The 18,643-nt window shown below is 38.5% G+C and overlaps 3 protein-coding genes across 5 annotated transcripts; 2 read left to right on the forward strand and 1 right to left on the reverse strand.

Annotated features, from left to right (window-relative positions):
- The first annotated feature begins 110 nt into the window (after positions 1-110).
- On the forward strand, positions 111-5,115 carry LOC5516788 (NEDD8-conjugating enzyme UBE2F). Of its 2 annotated transcripts, XM_048724206.1 has the most exons (9): positions 112-327; positions 452-481; positions 1,371-1,436; positions 2,591-2,658; positions 2,866-2,936; positions 3,292-3,349; positions 3,689-3,721; positions 3,895-3,957; positions 4,485-5,115. In XM_048724206.1, the coding sequence occupies exons 1-9, from the start codon at positions 210-212 to the stop codon at positions 4,542-4,544; spliced, it is 567 nt and encodes a 188-aa protein (XP_048580163.1). In that variant the 5' UTR covers positions 112-209; the 3' UTR covers positions 4,545-5,115. The 2 variants fall into 2 exon arrangements, with proteins under 2 accessions (XP_048580164.1, XP_048580163.1); XM_048724207.1 differs by lacking the exon at positions 3,689-3,721 and having other exon boundaries at positions 111-327.
- Positions 5,116-6,537: 1,422 nt separating this feature from the next.
- LOC5516789 (stonin-2) lies at positions 6,538-12,360 on the forward strand. Its single transcript, XM_032386738.2, has one exon. The coding sequence runs from the start codon at positions 8,284-8,286 to the stop codon at positions 10,909-10,911; it is 2,628 nt and encodes an 875-aa protein (XP_032242629.2). The 5' UTR covers positions 6,538-8,283; the 3' UTR covers positions 10,912-12,360.
- On the reverse strand, positions 12,195-18,203 carry LOC5516790 (UDP-glucuronosyltransferase 2C1). Of its 2 annotated transcripts, XM_001636839.3 has the most exons (5): positions 17,470-18,189; positions 16,849-17,056; positions 15,033-15,446; positions 14,348-14,529; positions 12,195-13,285 (listed from the first exon to the last, which is right to left on the reverse strand). In XM_001636839.3, the coding sequence occupies exons 1-5, from the start codon at positions 17,725-17,727 to the stop codon at positions 12,704-12,706; spliced, it is 1,644 nt and encodes a 547-aa protein (XP_001636889.2). In that variant the 5' UTR covers positions 17,728-18,189; the 3' UTR covers positions 12,195-12,703. The 2 variants fall into 2 exon arrangements, with proteins under 2 accessions (XP_001636889.2, XP_048580162.1); XM_048724205.1 differs by lacking the exon at positions 15,033-15,446 and having other exon boundaries at positions 17,470-18,203.
- Between the last annotated feature and the right edge of the window lie 440 nt (positions 18,204-18,643).

An 18,643-nucleotide genomic window follows, 5' to 3' on the forward strand; every position in this document is an offset into this window, starting at 1 on the left:
GTATATACTTCATAGATACCTTTCTTAATAGAGGAAGCAAGCATATTCTGATAATTTCTTTTACTATGAAGTATCTTGCCATGACGCATTGCTCGCGGGCTCTAGCCAATACCGATGACCCATTACTGCAGGCTCAATTGTTTGAAGAATTCAAGGAAACATTTTGCCCTAATGTACCAAGGAAGTGAGTCATTTGTTCACGACTCCTGATGATAACTCTATCTAAAAAGATCAAAGAGGAGAGAGAAAGAAAGGAGAAGGGTCGAAGCTCTAGTGATACGCGGAAAGGACAGAAAATATCAATAAGAGATGCGTTACTAACTAAAGGTGAAACATTTCGACTTTTTTAATTACTGAATGAAAAGTAAAATGTTTTCTGTTGTTTGTTATTTTTCTAAGCTTTCTTGATTTAGACGTAGTAATAAACGTTTGTTTTACTTCTTTTTTGTAGAAGCACAAGAAATGGAAGAAAACATACCAGGTAGTGTGTGAATCCTGTGATATGACTATTTCGGGTGTTTACATATTGTACTTACTTATCCGTCATAAAGTGCCGACTCAGCAAAGACCACCCTAAACTATCTTCCATCTGCACTATTTGGAAAAATAACTCTCACATTTGTATTTGTATCCTTGTTATTTCCGTGAAAATGCATAATATATATTTTCTTTTATTTGTTACATATTGTTTTTTGTTGTTTTATTCTTTGTTTGACAAGTACTTTTGACCCATTCTTAGTTTTAGCAATTTTATTTTTTTTAAAGAGCTCCTCGTTTGAGTTTTTGGTTTGAGTTTCCTTGTTATCCAGAATCTCAATAAACACGTCTTCATGATCTTAGGAATCTTCTTCTGCTTTGCTGAATGTTTTAGCCTATTTGCAAACATATTTGCAACAGAATTCCTGACTTGGTGACCCAAAGTAGAGTGTTGACTATGGTGATTGTGCTCTAAGCCAACACATCACTTAAATGGCAAGAGAAGTAGAGTTGACAGATTTCTATGCAGGTTTGAAGATCCAGCATGCTTTTTGGGGCACTCCCAAAGGTCACCCCACGACTCTTGGGCCCGAACTGTTAGAGTCCTTCGTTTTATGGCCAAGACTTGACTGGGGAGCTTGCGGGGTATGCCCTTCGGCTAGGGTCCAATGCGGTGGACTGCGTGCAGTGCGGCAAAGTATGCTGGATCTTCAAGCATGACTTTTATGGAAACCGGCTGATTGATGTACATCATTAACCATTTCTAAAGCAAACATTTTCCCCCACCTGCGTGTGTGACTAAGAACCAAAATAAACCATAAAGCTGGAAACCATAACGTTTTCGCAATAGCCTTTATTCTATTCCTAACTGTGATTTGTTTTTCATATTCTAGATACATGCCAAATCACTTTTAAAGACCCGGACAAATTATATGATTTTTATCTGACTGTCGTTCCAGGTAGGTACACAACATTACATGGAATAGAAGTAAACCTTTTGAAAAGATATAACTGCAAGCCTTTTAATAAATCATCAAGGTTCCGCATCAAGTTCCCTCATGTGTGTATTGTTAGTAAGCACTGTCACTGGGGATGGTCACTGTCAGGGGGTTTATTATGTCCCCAGTGATTCTTTGTGTGGCGCCTGGCTCATGGCGAATGTTGAAGAGCAGGACAAACTTGCTAAACAACTTCTCGCTATGAACGTAGCGGGTGTGAAATGCTTTACTAATCAATTAAAGTCAGGGACCACGGTTTAATCGGCTGTGATTGACAGTGATTTAATTGACGATAATCAAATGTAAACTGGAATACAATGCAATAAATAAACTAATTACTAGATGATAGCATTACAAGATATCAGAATCACGTAAAGATAAATAGCGTACAATCCAATCATAGTTGTTGTATAACAAACTCTAGAAACAAAGCTCCTAATTTTAGTTGAGTTGGTTGAAAACACTACACCGGCAACAATTGTAATAGCATAGCAATAAAATCATGGCAGAAATTATTATCTAAGAAGCTCCCGCTCTTCAACATTCGCCGTGAGCCAGGCGCCACAGTTAAACATCGGTTCCCACTTGCACTCTTAATGGCCAAAGGTATGCTCCAAAATATCAGATGATACTAAACAATGACGTGCTCTCGAACGTGAAAGCTAACTTAGAAAGCTAACACTACTGGCAAGGGGCGCTAACATTTTTGTACATGCCCATGTGAGGTGGCTTATGACGTAATTTTAGATAAACAAGGTTGACGAATAGAATCACTAAAAAAATCAAATAGAAGAGACTCGGTACTATGCTCTTTACACTTTGACATCCCTTCGATTCAGGTTAGTGTAGTGCAGCTTGAAGGGATGGGACCTCCAGTTTTTTATCCTTATCCGAAAAGACTAGAAATGCAAGAGAATAACTTCAACTGACTTTTAATACAAATTCAAATCAAGCCATTTACTCAGAAAAAGTCCAGAGAAAAAGTCAGAGCCAGGATTCAAACCTGAGCCACAGCAGTGAGAGGATGACATGCTAGGCCACCCATACTCCCAATAAATGAAGTTGCTAATAAAACATCCTGTTGACTGATGTTTTATTTTCCACTTTTTTTTAAGATGAAGGATTCTGGAAAGATGGAATTTTCAAGTTTCATATTATGATCCCTGAAGAATATAATATCAAGGTAAGATTACTTGTAATCATTGCTTATGCAGAAGTAATTACAATAATAACAGATAAGTTAAGGCAAGATAAATAATTGCTTATGCAGAAGTATTACAATAACAATTAAAGGTAAGATATATATAATTGCTAATGCAGACAATAGTAAACGTTCCAAAAACAATTGTCTATGATTATTTATTGATCCCATGCTTTAACTTGATTCCAGCCTCCTTATGTAAACTGTAGTACAAAGATATGGCATCCCAATATCAGTGAGTCTGGGGAGGTGTGTCTGAGGTAAGTGCTTTATCAAGGCCCTTGAATATTTTGTTTATTTGTATAGTCATGCAGGTTAGCATTTAATGAATATGATGCACTAGAAGGTGACATTGAAACATTTCACAAGATTTATTTCAAGATAACCCTTGGCATCTTGGTTGAGAAATACAGTTCATTAGGCTCAGAAGTGCCTCAGAAGGGGCAAACACCAAAAATCTTTTCTTAATCTAGAATCACCAGAGCTTACACATTTTCAGAAAATATCTATAGCTGCACACCGCTGGCAAATCCTGGTTACTTGCTTGAGGAAAAGGTTTGGCTTTTTGTCTTTTAGAGTGAGGAACTGATTTGTGTGATTGTCATTTTGTTTCAGTTTGTTAAGGGAGCACACTCTTGATGGTTCTGGCTGGGCACCGACAAGGCATCTCAAGGTGATTAGCATTGCACCAGTCTCTTCTACCCTTCTTTATTTTGGGGTGGGGGGGGGGGGGATGCACCAACAAGGCATCTCAAGGTGATAAGCATACATAGCACTAGTCTCTTTTTTTTCCTGGGAGGGGGAAAGGGGAATAATCTCACAAGGCATCTCAAGGTGATAAACATAGCACCAGTCTCTTACCTATCATTCTTTTCCAGGGGAGGAGGAAGGGGGAATAATCTCATAAAGAATCTCAATGTAATAGCTTTCTTTGGGGAGAAGGGGAGGGGATACACCCACGAGGAATCTCAGGGACAGCCCCTATCTAACAATGTGCTATTTCTATGTGTAGGATGTAGTGTGGGGACTCAACTCATTATTTACAGTAAGTTTTATTGATTAATCAACAAAAATTATATTCTATTCCTTACCACTTATTCTCATAGTGGTAAAAGCCTTTATAAATAAAATAAATAAATAATACAATAAATAGAGATAAAAATTAATTATAAAGAATACGATTAAAAAAGTTATAATAAATCATGTTAAATTTTTCAGGATTTATTAAACTTTGAAGATCCACTAAATGTGGAGGCATCACAAATGTTTGAAAAAAATAAGGTAAGAAGTATGTAAAATATCATTTATGAGTGAGTTTAATGGTTGTTGTGAAGTTTTGTATCCAAAATACAAGTGCTATGTTATTCACTTTACTGTTTACAATGTAAAGTAACAGATACAGTACATTTAATTGTTAACATGAGATCACACACCTTTAACATACCTGTCTTTTATGGTATACTGCTCTTCTTTAGGGGATGTTCAAAGATTCTGCTGTCCCTCAGGCAGTCTTTGGACTGAAATGCCCAAAACTCATTTTAGAGTAAACCACACAGGTCTTAACTGATGGCTTCTTAATTTGGCCTGCTGGACGACAGTATCTAGGAGAATTGACAATGTGTTTTTGTGTATGAGTTATCTCATAGGGTTAAAACTTCATCCACACCAAATGTCTTTTATGAGTAAATTTTCTGTTGACCACACCCAAAGTGCAATCTCTTAGAGTTTCCCCCCCCCCCCCCCCCCCCCCGGATTCCAAGGTATGCCACAGAAAGGCATTAAATACGCTAATATTTGACTGCATTTAGGATTCGTTCAAGAGAAAGGTAGACGACTATATCAGGATGTATGCTTCATCAAGAAGATAGCAGTTACTACTGGTCCTGTCAACCAAATTAGCAATGTCATGAATTGTGGTTTACTGTTGTAAATATTTGGAAAATAACATTATTCTTTTTCATCAAGATATTTAGTTGGCTTTTGTCCCAAGCATTTTTTTTTGTTGAGTTAACATGATGCTTTTTTCAGAAACAATTTATATTAAAAACAATTGGATTCAAGGGCCTCTATAAAAAATAATCGGATTCTATAAAAGAATCTCAAAATATGGATTGGAAACCTGCAGCCAGAATTAAAACATTATCACGACGTCGTCGCTAAAAAGGATAGGTTACAATGTATAACTAGAGAAATATTATTTTGTAATCTTCAAATTTGGTCCTACAGATTTATGTAGTTGTTAAAAATAAGAAAAAAAACAGTTTTTGAAATATTCTAGCTTCATAGCATAGGGAGAGTATGAAGAAGTTGTATTTCCAGCACCTATTACTAAAGTCTGTTAAAATAATTTTCTAATGTGCTTGTTTGTTTGAATACTTACTGTAGGTAGGCAAAGGAAAAAAAATACAGTAAAATACATACTTGCGTTGCTTGCTGAAATCTTTGTACCAAGTATCGTCATAGTATCTTTTTATCTGTGTTTGATTTCAAGGGAGGGAAAGGACTTGCAAAATGTTACTTCGATAATACCGTGTGTAATTTTTTAGCAAATTTGTTTTCTGCGACTTAACCCACCGTGTCTAGTTTATTTTCCTCGATCAGCATTTACATCTACATAAATTTTACGCAGTTGGTTATTGTTCCAGCGAAGGAAAAACAATGTGATGTGATGTTCAGAAAAAAAAAAGAAAAAAAAACGTATGAGATACCCCATGAGATGGATGTTGTATGGTACGCTGTGCCATCAAAGTCCCCCCCCCCCCCCTCTCTTTATCCAATATTAGTGCCCCATTCCCTTGACCTGTTCGTCGACAGACCCATTCGCAGACCGTAATGAAGACAACGAACCACGGGCAAACCAGACGAAATGTTCGTGTATCGAAATGTATTGTTTTCAAGGGCCGGGTTCCTAGAAATCAGCTTAACGCTAACCAAGAGAAAAATAAGGTTGTTATCCAACCGCATATCTCCATAAGGGAAAGTTCATTTATTATCCCGAGGGGGGCGTGATGATACTGTGGGTGGGCCTAAAAAATTGCCGAGGTCTAAAGGGGGAGAGGGGCGTCCATTGTTTGGATTTTAAAAGGGGGGAGGGTCACTGATTTCTTTGGGTGTTGTCTCTACTATATAATTTAACGAAGTGTTAAATCATACTTCTTGGTTTATAAAGTTAAAAACTGTCTCGGTTTGGGGGCAGTTTTTTGGCATGCACAGTCCAGGATACGTATTAAGGCACGTTTTATCTATGCAATGCAAACCTGGATACACCCTAAATACATCTTTTTACGTTTTCCACTATATAATATTATAAAATGCTTATGTTCCATATCTAAAATATAAACAAACCGTTTTAATGCTAAAAGCGCTCATGCGTCATCAAAATCCTCCCTAATATCTGATTCGCTGTCTTCCTCGCTTTCTTTGTTCTTTTCTTATGCTGCGCTTTTCTTGCAAGAAGAAAATAGAAAAGCCTTTTTGTTTCCTTTGCGTCATCTATAGCATCAACCATGGTGAAGTTAGTCGCATCTTATTAGCTGGAGTTCGTCGCATCTTTCAGAAATTGAGTGCCTTCAGTTTTTCTGAATTAATGTTTTCAGCCAATTCCTTCTCCTCCACTTTCTGTCCAGCTTACAGCTAATCTCTCGCTCGCGTTTTTCACATTGTCATTGCCGTTCCTTCCTTTGCTCCTTCTTTCTTTTGTTTTCGGGAGGGGGGCACCGAAAATACGGAGAAGCGTAAGGGGGGCATGGGATTGGTTCCTACATAAGGGGGAGTCACCTAATTTTATCCCTTAATTTTATTAAAATCCTCACGCCCCCCCCCCCCCTCCCTCTGGGATAGTAAATGAACTTTCCCTAACCCTATTTATCCGTGGATAAGCGCCATGACATTAGCAGTAGCAGCACCTTTCTCCAAAAGATGTGTTTAGAAATGATTCTTCTATGGCATATAGGATTTTGAAGGGAAAAGCTGTCCGTTTTCTGCCGAAGAAGTTGCCTCGAAGAGTGGAAGTTGTGATTGCCAGCCCGTGGAGCTTCCTACCCTCTTGTTTTTTATTACGAGTGGGGAGAAGGTGAACCGACATGAGGGAGGAAAATCCCCTAAACTGTTATGAATCACGGCTAAAACGTAACCACATCAATTGACACAGCTTCAAGAAATTGGCTTCAATACAAATATATTCGGTTGAACAATTTAAAGATAGTGTTCGATACACGAACATTTCGTCTGGTTTGCCCGTGCAACGAACACTGCCAATATAGATGTATAGACAGATAGAAGCGACTTCAACACAATGAAATTGGACGGAGTAATAATACTATCCACCCTGAGTAATCTAAAAAAGCTTTAAACCCTATTTGTCGATATCACAGTATTTTCTATATTTTATATCGTTTGCCAACTGTCGTATCGCCGTGCGGCCCATATTCACTGGTTTTCACCTGCTCACTTTATTTTCCATTAGAAATGATTATCACGATTATCTGCTGCATATTGAGCCTGCATTAATCGCGGTACAGTATTTATCGTCATATTTTCCAAGCCCTGTATAAAAGTCAACGATGAACGCTGACAATACTGCTAACAAGTCTTCACTACTTGCTCAATATAGCATGCTAACTTAGTCCGATTTTGCTTTAAGTGTATATCCAAACATAAATTTATCTTTGTTCCCCCAAATAAGGTGCGACTAAAAGCAGATGCAATCATAATTAGAGAAAACACTATTGTGCTAAAAAAATATTTCAGACCAAATAGACAAGGGCGTTTAGAAGCAGCTGTGTGCTCTATTCTTCCGGTTGAAATTTTGAAGCCTCGCTTTGAATCATCTTTCTTTACCGATGTTTTAAAACTGCTTATCAGCTTATCTATTGTTAGCAGAAAAACACCCAAATATAGAATGGCCAAATAAACAGAAATAGAGAAAGAAAAAATACAACAAGACTCCGAACATAAAATGTCTTTCTTGGGGGCAAAGTTACTTGATAAGCGACTTCCGGTTGGACTCATTATGCGAGTCTGTGCCATCAATTTGGGAGCAGAGCCCTTTTGATTTATCCTGCTTTTATTAAAAGGATTATCCTAAAAGAAGGGGCAAAACTTCGAATGGATGTCCTGAAACGAATCTTGAAGTGCAGTTAGATGAAGTGAGTGAATTACCATACTGAGTTGGCAATTTGAGCCGAACGAAGCAAGCGTCATTCACCACACACAAATCACACATCAGAGATCACACAAAGGAGGCTGACACAAACTGTCCTTGGTGGTTTGTGGCGCATAGAACCCGAAGAACACTACCTGAATAGCCTGAATGTTGCATTGGTTGTCTGATTAATGGATGTTTGACAAATGTTTATATAATACGGGAACGGTATATCCTTGGTGAACAATAAGATATCGCAGAAGCCAGAGTCACGAGGTCCAAAAATAAGGGTTCCCTCTCGAGTTATCCTGTCGAGTTTTCATCGAAGAAACGCCTGGTGTTTGTAGCTGGCTTTGGGGTGCGGTGGTCTGTCCTGTAAAGTCGTTATCAAGACATTGCAAACAATTTAAAGTCGAAATCGTTACAATAATACAATACGCGTGTAGACAAGTCGGTCTGTAAACATGGCGGCCAGAACTATCTCCTCGCTCAAGACCCCTATTTTAGATGATGAATCAACAGAGGACGATTACCATGAGCCAGAGGTAAAAGAAAAACAAAAACCAGTTAATGAGATTGTTTCGGACGGAAATTTTAAGGCAGCGGAAATCCATTCACGCGGGATGGATGGAATAAATTTAACATCGATTTCGGTCTTGAAGACAGCAGCTGCAAGCCACACAACTCAAAGCTCTAAATGTATCTCGGCTGATAGCGCTTCATTATCTTCGATGAATCAAACCAAAGGCTTGGGTAGCGGTGGAATAACAACCACTGACAATAAAAAGGGCTCGATATTTGGCGAAGGATGGGTGAGCTTTGAAGAAGATGGAATGAAAAAAGACCCGGCGGTCAGTGTTGCTTTAGTAACCAACCCACAAAGCGGGGAAACTCCTCTAGTCAACGGCTCCATCGATAAAATTCATGCCGGAAAAACATCGAGCGAAGCCTCTGTTCGACTCGCACAGCGTGTGGAAACACAACCACGTATCACAACAAATAGTATGGAATCGACAAATATGAAGCGAGATATGGACGGAGAGTCCATAAAACGTGATTTACCAAATGTAAACACGAGTAGTGGAGGAGAAATGGCCGGATCTTGGGTCACTTTTGATCAACACAACACACAAGGGAAGGCCAGCCCGGGGGATTCGTCTAGTGTTACCTCGGAGAGTGTCCAAACTACTCCACTCCCTAATTGGGTCACTTTTGATGAGGCAAAATCTAAGGGTCAAGAACGTCCACCTCTAGAGGGGTTGAGTATCAATGTTTCCATCGCAAATGAAACTAATGGACCATCAACACCTAGTCCAAACCCTTTCCTGAATGCACCTATGACTATACCTATGAAAAGTCCAACTAATCCATTTCAGGGTGCAACTCAGAGCCCACTTAGCATAGCAACATCGACAAATCCATTTCATTCAAATGACAGTGCCATGTCCATAACACCTGTCTCAATGGCAGGACTAAACATGGCCAGTACTACCCCAGACTGGTCAACAACTCCTGTTTACCATGATGTTAGCTTACTGGAGAAGTCTCTTAATAAGTCCAGTGAGGTTGCAGTCCCCGTCTACCCACAAACACCCCCCTCACCGGGGATAGACCAGATTGAAACTGGTGAAGCAACTTTAGTAGAGGAAGAAAGGCCGCCTGTTATTGTGGAAGAGGAAACTGAGGAGGACTTTAGCCTCTCACTTAAAAACAACTCTTGGAACATGCTTCTCAGGTACCCAGATAAAAAGAAGAGAATTGGATCAAGGGAGTGGAAGTCAGTTGTCATAAAACTAGATGGAAATACACTGCAAATCTTTGATGAGTACGAGCTATCTGCACCTTTCAGGGAGATCCCACTGCAAGCAAGTTTTAATTTCCAAGAGCTTCGTTTGCAAGAAGATCGACATAGTAAAGTTCATACTACTAAGCTGGAATACTTAAAGTACAAAGAGACAAGGAGTGTCAAACACAAGGGAACTATAGAACACCTTGCGGAAGGCACGCCCATTATTAAGATTGGCTCAACTTCTAATGCCATCATGAAGGAATTCATAGAGGCTGTTGGTGACTCTATACGCACCCTCCCAGCCTATCGTGACCGAGGGATAACATACAGGAAAGATGAGGTGTTTGTTGATGTGGATGATACCTGTCATGCATTGCTAGATGGTACTGGCAACGTGAAGAAGCTGGGTGGTAGAGTGCAAGTCAAGATAAGAGCTTTTGTAACTGGTGATCCTGAATGCCAACTAGTGCTAAATGACATTGTTGTCAAGGAAAGGGAAGAAGCTAGGTTACGCGGGGAGCTAAAGCCACAACGTATCCATCACTGGATCAACCTTCAACACTGCCAGTTCCACAAATGTGTTGATGTGAGTGCGTTCAATGAGTCCCATTCTATTGTGTTTCATCCTCTGGATGCATGTACTTTTGAGCTACTACGATTCCGCTCAAATCTCAAAAAGCCCCTCCCTTTATATGTGAAGTCATCCATTACACTCCATAGTGAGCAGCGCATTGAACTCAGAGCAGAGATCCAACTTTGTCAGGAGACTAAAATGGCAAAGTATGCCAGAAATAATGTGGTGTTTCAACTTCCAATCCCAGAAACCTGGGTTCCCCTTTTCAGAACTGCTAAGTTATTTGGTAGAGAAAAGTCAATCAAGTCAAGCAAAGGAAAGCAAGCAGCAGGAATCAAAAGCCGCCTCAAGCACTCTCGGTGTTCGATTGCAGCCAGTCTTGGTACAGCAAAGTATGAGCCTGAATACTCGGCAATTGTGTGGAGAATTGATAAATTACCACTTATCCAAAGCAACATCCCAGTGGATGCCCCACAGACCCTGACATGTCTACTTGAGCTACCAGCAGGCCTGGAGGTTCCTGATGACTATCAGCCACACGCAGAAGTTGAGTATGATGTGTCCTACGTCTTGCTGTCAGATACTACTGTTATTGCAGTCAAGGTGTCAAATAAAAATATCCCTGAGAAGTGGGTATGTTATCGGGCTTTGTACCATTACCACATTGAGGTGGATGTCTGTAGAGGGTCTTCTGGGCCAATCAGAGATGTAGGATGTACTCAACAGTAACTATCTGGACTTACTGGAGCAGGTTCACTGTATTTCAATGCAGCTGCAGATTTCCAAGATTTAAGGTTAAGTTTTACTAGATGGTAGCATGGAACGTCTATTAAAACCATAGGATATGTACCCTAAATTTACAAGTTGGCTAGATCTACCCATGCATAAAAAATATTGCATTTGGTACTACACCTTAGTGGTCTGCAGAAGAGTAAGCTAAAGACCTGTTTTTTAGACATCTTTTAAAATTTCTTCTTATTCAGTTGACTAGACACCACAAATAACTGATGTTTCCTTGAACAAGATTTACAAGGAAACATTGAGGCTCAAATGTATTTAGCTAAATGTCCATTACCTTTCTTTTTAGCTCTATTTAGGTGAAATGCTGTAGGCAACAAAACCTCTAATCGCAAATTAATTACCATATACTCTTTTTTTACAAAGCATATTTTATTATCTTTGGTTTTATTAAAATTGTTTAGTCATTCCTTTTATGAACTATAAAATGGTGTTGTATTTAGTTCTATTGGAAAAATATCAAACAAAATTATGTTTTGTTAGATATGAAATTGGATATTGATTGTGCTGGTTTTTAATAGTTTTCAATATGCTCTATTGAAAAAAGGTATAGAAATGATCTTTAGAGCTGAGATTAGACAACCTAGCTAGGTTATTTATCAAGCATACTTACATACATGGTAGAACCATGTATGTACGAGATACCTTCATGAAGTGATCAAATATTTAAAATAAAAATTGCTATTAGTGGTACTTTTGATAGCTCGATCCAAATCTTTCAATCACAGTTTCTTTAGATTTTTTTATTCTATCATTTGGTTATGGCTTTGGTTCTATCAACACAAAAACTAAAGTATAAAAATAAATCAATATGCAAATGTGCAAGTAAAAAAAGATGGACAGTGGGAAATATGAGACAACCTCCTAGGTAATCAAAAGCTGTGCCAATTTTTAGCTTTTGCTAAATTTGCTAACAAATTTAAATATTAATAATTTTAGGTGCTCGTACTTAAGTGTCAAATAGTGTGGTTTCGTCTGTTACATCGATAATTGCTAGAGTGCAAATACAAACTATGATTTAGTGGATTCATCCAGAGAAAAATTGCTGTCACACCTTAAATCCTTTTTTTGCCCAAAATATGTTACAAAAATCCAAAACTGCAATGTTATCTTGTCTTTATTCCTTTTTTTCAAAATACAGAGATTAGCAAATATGCTACTATGTAGGAACACCTATATAAGAGAAAAAAAGGAGAATAAAATCAAAAACAATATTTTCTGAAAAATTGTTTATTTCTACATTCATTTTACATTTCATCAATGTGTCAAAAATTATTTTACTTCTGTTGCCATGCAAATTTCAATGGGGGAGAAAGTCGGCAGGTATACATATATGTAACTTATTGATCTCTTATATTCATTAAAACTGAACAAATAGTATGGAATTGTTCCTGATTATATTATTCTAGAGGTATCTAATTGTTAATTAATTTATAAACATGGTCCCATGCTTTGGAGTTTTAGTTTGAACAAAGATTACGAGCTTTGGATCAGAACAACCTGCCACTGGTGACTATGGTCCTAGCCTGCATAATGGCGCACAACTGTGAAGTGGAACTTTGGAAGAAGTACCCAACACTATGCAGGTTATTACAGCTCTGTTGATAAGGATAATTATACACTTTATCATCAGGACGATGAACATATTTTTATTTTTACTTTGCCTTACCCTAAAATACACAAAACCCCAAAATTATAATGGCCAGTCATTGTTGGAGATGTCCTATTCTTCTTTTCGTTTCACGGTGCTCAGTCCACTTTTGAATCTAACTACTTTTAAACATTTAACCAGCATGAATACAAAAATGGAAATGATAGTTCCAAAAAATAGCATAACATCTAAAAGGAAGTACTGGTAAAATGGAAGGTCCCGGCCTGATGGTCTAAGGTGCTGGGTTCCATTGTTTCTAATGACATATTCTATCCAAAAAGCGCCTTCTTGTTGTGGTGTCTGGGGTTTGTCCTCCATAAGTCTGGAAACCCTCAACGCATTTTCTTTGTAGCAGGGCTTTTCTATTAGTTCATTGATGTTTTTAATCATTTCCTCAGCTGTAGATTCCTTCAGGCTCACAGAAATCCCTAAACCTGCAGCCTTCACTTTCTCTCCATATCCAAACTGGTCAGAAAAGAGGGGGGTTACCAGCAAGGGCACCCCATGGCCACACCCTTCGTAGACGCTATTAGCCCCTCCATGGGTTATGAATAGTTTAACATTAGAGTTTGCAAGTATGTCATTCTGAGGCATCCACTTCACAAGCATAACATTGTCAGTCTTAGGAAAAGAATCACCAAACTTGATTATCACCTAGAAGATGAAAAATGTTAATGATAATAGACATTTACTCAAATTCCTTTAAATACAGTGCCATACCAGGCCACATTAGCATACCTGTCAACTCTCCCACATTAGGCGGGAGTCTCAAGATTCTGGACCCCTTCTCCTGCTCTCCCACGTTAAGCACCAAATCTCCCACTTTTTAGCGATTTTTATTGCTTCCGAAAAATTATTCTATGGAAAATCATAATTTTGCCTATTTTCTATTAGAATCTTTAAAACAATAATTGCCTTGCGTAGCGCATTTTATCAAACACCCTTGTGAGATCTATAAGTGGATTTGTTCAGGCGTGTTCCTAGGATTGGTTGAGGGGGGTGGGGGTGCACAGTCATAGGTATCATGGGAAACGTATAGTATTTGAAGATTCCTTAATAAGAAATTACCAACTTTTTGGCTGCCACCTATGTACGCGCCTGTTGTTCATGAGAGCTTTCTTTCTATCCGGGAAACGCTTGCAAGTTTATACCCACCCCTCTTCTCCCAAAAATAATATACCCCTCCCCCAAAAAATTCTCAAGCCTTTAAATTTTCGGAGATTGACAGGTATGCATTAGATTGGGACATCAAGACAATAATTTTGTGCATGGCTCCCTCATATTTTTTTTTAATATTTGGGGACATGCCCCCAGTGCCTCACCCCCTGCTGTGGCCCTGGAATAGTGTTAATAATCTAATACTATTTGCCATCACACAAAAAGCAAAATCAGCACGTTTAGCAACATCATGTTTTCATCTAATATTGCTAAATTGAAATAAATCAGCTAGAAAAAGCCTTCTAAAACCTCACCCAAAACAGTGGCATGACCTGAAGGGTAAAACCAAACAAGTCATCTCCTTAACTTCAGAAACAAATGAAGAGACAATAGGCAACTTGGATACCAGGGTGGTAAAAAAGTAAGTCATGGCTATTTTGTGTAAAATAACAGAGTATCAAATTTATGTTAGGGCCCTCTAATTCACCCTGTTTTTAAAACCCTAGATCCACACCTGCTTTTTTAACCTTTTTTTCTTGAAAAACTCTGAATATTTACCTTGTACTTGAGTTTTGAGAATACATTCGCAAGTTTAGAAACAACTGCATCATCTAAGCTCATCACCATGCTTCCAAATGACACTAGTACCACACCATGTTCTGCCGATGCTATGAAATCTTCAAATTCCCTTGGCAACTTCATAGCTTGCCTTTGAGATGGGGAACCTATCACTTTAACATCTAAAGAAATAATGATAACAGTCTGAGGGAAATAAAATAAAAAGTCTTGTGTTGTCATTATTGCAAAATGTTGTTAACATGCACCTCTGGGGGCAACACTCAGTTTCAATGGATAGCGAAAAACAAATGACCGAAATTTGTTAATGTAAAAGAATAAGTATTTGTAGCCAGGATTTGCTGAGGGGGATGAGGGTGGGTTCTTTACCTATTTAGCAGACCATTTTCTCTTAGGAAGCTCGCCCTACCTCATAGTGATACTTTATTTTCCTTAATAAGAGGGGACCTTTCAGTCAAGTGGGGGGATTCTTCTGAGCCCCCTGGCTCCGGGCCTGCACAGCTAAAGAACTTTTCTGAAAAGTTGTAACATCTGGTTATAATTCAGGTACATCTGAGGATGTTGAACTTGCCCCTTGTGCATCCCCCCCCCATCTACATGCCTACTTATGAACACCTCACATGTACCTGAGTACAACTGATAAATAATTCAAAATGATATAATTTACTTGGTGGAAGTGGGCGTGCCCATTCTAGGGACCAATCTGCTGGAGCAAGTACAATATCTGTGTCTCCTAGAAGCTCAGCAACAGACTTGTCGGCTGCGATACCATGCTTGTGTTGAAGCCGCCCAGTTACTCTTGACCTCAACAGTGGAACAATTATTTGCATAAACAAATAAAACATCACATTTTCTACTCTTTTCATAAATGTCATTCTAGGTGAGGAAAATGAGATTTCACTTGGGATATAGGAGAGAGGCCAGTCAACACCGTAGGCTGCTACAAACGGATCATTAAAACCCCAGGCCAGGAAATCAACAATATGTGGTATGCCGGTCTTGAGCTGAAGCAGCTGACTGCATCCAAAAATGGAACTGTCACCAAAAAGAAGATCTGTTCCTTTCAGGGCTGATAAAATAGCTAAAAAGTGAAAAAAAAACCCATAAGATTTCAAAGTTTTATAAATTTGTCTAGAGGGAGATGTTCTCTCAAGGCGTTGGTAGTTAAAGAAGAAAAACACCAAAACTGACTCTGATAACATGATACATGCTACAATGGCAACCAATGCAAAGTTAACCAATCAGCATGTTAAAATCAGTTTTGATTGACATGAATGTCACTACTTGGGGGATTCCATCATTGTAATCTGATTGTTAATTCCTTGACAGGTAGCTCCTAGCAAGTAGTAAACTATAGGATAAACAAAGATAACTAAAGTGGCACCTAGCGAGACAGATTCATTTAAAAATAAGTTTCTGTCTGGTGCAGCACAAACTTGCAGTTTGCTCAAGTGTTGAGCTCTTAAGGGGTTTTTCTATTTTCTTGATGTTATCTATCCTCTCATACCAAAAACATTTTTGTAGGATGTTTTCTTTTAGTTTTCAGTAGAGGAAGATACCTGTCATAAGCGACCACCCTTGGAAACTGAAAAATGTGGTTGTTAACAGAGCTAGGTCACTTAGGAGAGCTTAAAAACAAAAGAAAAACTTTGTTGGTGGTTTGAAATTGTGGTTGTTTGACATAACTGGCCGTCAACAGGAGTTGCTCAGAGAGCTTCAGCTGTGGGTGACTTATTTGACATGAGCATTTGACACCTTATGTGTAAAAAGGTTAGATAATGGCTGCAAGTGTTCCATGGGATTTAGGGCACAAATTAAGAAAAATTTGCAAGTGTGTTTCTAAGAACATTAACACTGCCATGAGACATTTTGAAATTCTTTTATATTTGATTTTATTAACATTATGAAATGCAAATCAATTAAAATAATACCTTACTGTGGAAGGTAATTGTAATGACCCGCTTATGAACATCATCTGGCAATGCTGATGGGTCAATTGTGTGCAAATAAAACTAGGTTGGAGTGGCAGTGATCATTTTCTAAACTTGTGTAAAATAATGTGTGGAAAGAAAGAAAGGGTCCAAGATTATTATTTTTGTAGTACCAAAATGTCCAAATGTGTGTGTGGGATGAGGAGATGGGGTTGTCTATGACTCCTGGCTATGGGCCTGTTTACACTATCTACAGGGGCCACAGACAACCTCATCCCACACATCCCACACCAGGGAGAACCCCCCACTAGATTGGAAGGTCCACTCTAATTAAGGAGGAGAACGAGATAGGACGAGCTACCTAAGAGAAATAAGTCCGCTTTATGGGTAAATGAACCCCCCCCCCTCCCTCAAAATCCTGGCTACGGGCCTGGTAAATCATAACTGTGACCTTTGTACCACACTGGATAACTGATGTATTACTTTTCTTGGGGACATTGTATTACTTGTTAGACTGTTAATGTGTTTTTTGTCATCTTCACCTAAACTTACTTTGATTGGAAAGAACAGTATCACAGGCATCACTTAAAATATCCAGAACCTTAACAGCATTAGGCCACGACAAGGAGCCTGTTCTTGCGAGCTTAAGCGCACTGGCTTCAACAAGAGCGTTAACAGGGTGTTTTACATCGTAAATCAAAATCCGTCTTGCATTGATGGTGTAGAGTTTGGGTTCCATAGAGCACATAATATATGTCACCTGAAACCAAGTTCATACAGAAGCAACAAATATTAGAAACATTTATCCAAAAAAAGTTTAGGTATTAAACATTAGGTTTAATTATGAGTTTTTTTAAATTTTACTTAAAATCTAGAACAATTAAACAATGTTTAAGTAATAATAGACTTTGTAATAAAATTGCAAAATTTGAGACAAACCTCAGGAAAGGAGTATCAAAAAAATATATTACAGGATATACTTGGACAGAAATCTTGTGAAATCTGCTGAAATACAGTAAGTAAATATGTAAAAAAAAAACAAGAGAGCCAATGCAGGTGAATACAGAAAATGTATGGTTTTTTTCACATATTTACTGTATTTGTTGGGTTGACATCTATGCTATGTAGGAAAGTTATTTTTGTTTACTTATAGATGTTTCCCGCCAATCATACCTCGTGACCCCGTGCCTCCAGCTCTTGGCCAATTGGTTCCATCATATAGAAATGACTGATTCCATTCGGGATAACTAGCACGGCGATCTTTGCAGAAGAGCTAGACTGAGACATTAAGAGAATAGCAATGCTCTGAAAAACCGCCGTGCAAAAGGCCGCTCGAGCAGCCATTTTGAATCTCTCCACCACAGGTAGACCAACCAATAGACGTCTACTTTGAAAAACCACAGGCAGACCAAACATACGATCTATTATCATGATTACTCTTTTAAATCAACTCACTCTCTGTGTTTGCCTTGAAACTCCAAAAATTTATTTTGCGAAGTTTAACTGATAGCTGTGCGCGGCACTCTGGGCGTGTGTTGATTTTTTTTTTTACATGAACGCGCGGTTTTTACATCTAATAAGTGTTACATGTATTTAATCCACTACATACTATCATGAATCCTGCAATTTGATTGGCTCCCGTACTATTGAGCGATAGATAGCGAGTAGCGAAAAAACCGGCGTTTTTCGCAAAAACAACAATAATTATTATTAAAATCGTCAGCTATTCGAAGGTAGTATGTGAGTGGATTTATACTAAAACAATTTGACTACTCGTTCTCGTTTTCTAACATACTCGGCGCTACGCGCCTCGTTGACTATCTATTGACTCATAGAAAACTCAAACTCGTAGTCTAATTGTTAAATAGAAAACTCGAACTCGTATTCTAATTGTTAAATAGAAATCGACGGTTTTTTTACAATCTTAAACTGTTTATATTTGCGTTAATCTATGTCCAAACCCAGGTACCTCCCGGCTCCCGAGACTAAAATCTCTACAACCCCCCCCCCCCCCGGCCACTTCTGCCGCCTCACTTTTAGTACCACTCTGCCACGCGCACACCCCCTAGCTTAACGCTTTAACTTAATAGGTGCCGCTGCATTTTAATCAGACGACCAACCAGGTGAACTACTGTATGCAATGAAGACCACAACGCCCTTTTAATTCTAAATAACTTGATCTATTTAACCCTGAATAAACGGCGCGGCTTTATAAAGATTTCTGAATATGATCTTAGCAATTCGCAGCGTAAACTGTTTTGTATATAGTAATATGAAATCATATCTAAGGAAATAGAGTTATGTCAGAAAATGTTAACGTCCCTTCAGTCACTAGTCAGCTTCAGCT

The sequence above is a fragment of the Nematostella vectensis genome, chromosome 2, assembly GCF_932526225.1.
Source record: "Nematostella vectensis chromosome 2, jaNemVect1.1, whole genome shotgun sequence".
Classification (NCBI taxonomy): Eukaryota; Metazoa; Cnidaria; class Anthozoa; order Actiniaria; family Edwardsiidae; genus Nematostella; species Nematostella vectensis.

What these genes read in the sequence shown, in the direction of transcription:
- LOC5516788 (XM_048724206.1), top strand. Translation starts at nt 210, where the DNA reads ATGATAACTCTATCTAAAAAGATCAAAGAGGAGAGAGAAAGAAAGGAG. An exon ending in TCTGGGGAGGTGTGTCTGAG is followed by an intron (nt 2,937 to 3,291) that starts GTAAGTGCTTTA and finishes ATTTTGTTTCAG; the next exon opens with TTTGTTAAGGGAGCACACTC. An exon ending in CACCGACAAGGCATCTCAAG is followed by an intron (nt 3,350 to 3,688) that starts GTGATTAGCATT and finishes TTCTATGTGTAG; the next exon opens with GATGTAGTGTGGGGACTCAA.
- LOC5516790 (XM_001636839.3), bottom strand. Translation starts at nt 17,727, where the DNA reads ATGATAATAGATCGTATGTTTGGTCTGCCTGTGGTTTTTCAAAGTAGA. An exon ending in GGCACGCCCACTTCCACCAA is followed by an intron (nt 14,530 to 15,032) that starts GTAAATTATATC and finishes TTATTTCTTTAG; the next exon opens with ATGTTAAAGTGATAGGTTCC. An exon ending in TCTCAAAACTCAAGTACAAG is followed by an intron (nt 13,286 to 14,347) that starts GTAAATATTCAG and finishes TTCATCTTCTAG; the next exon opens with GTGATAATCAAGTTTGGTGA.
- LOC5516789 (XM_032386738.2), top strand. Translation starts at nt 8,284, where the DNA reads ATGGCGGCCAGAACTATCTCCTCGCTCAAGACCCCTATTTTAGATGAT.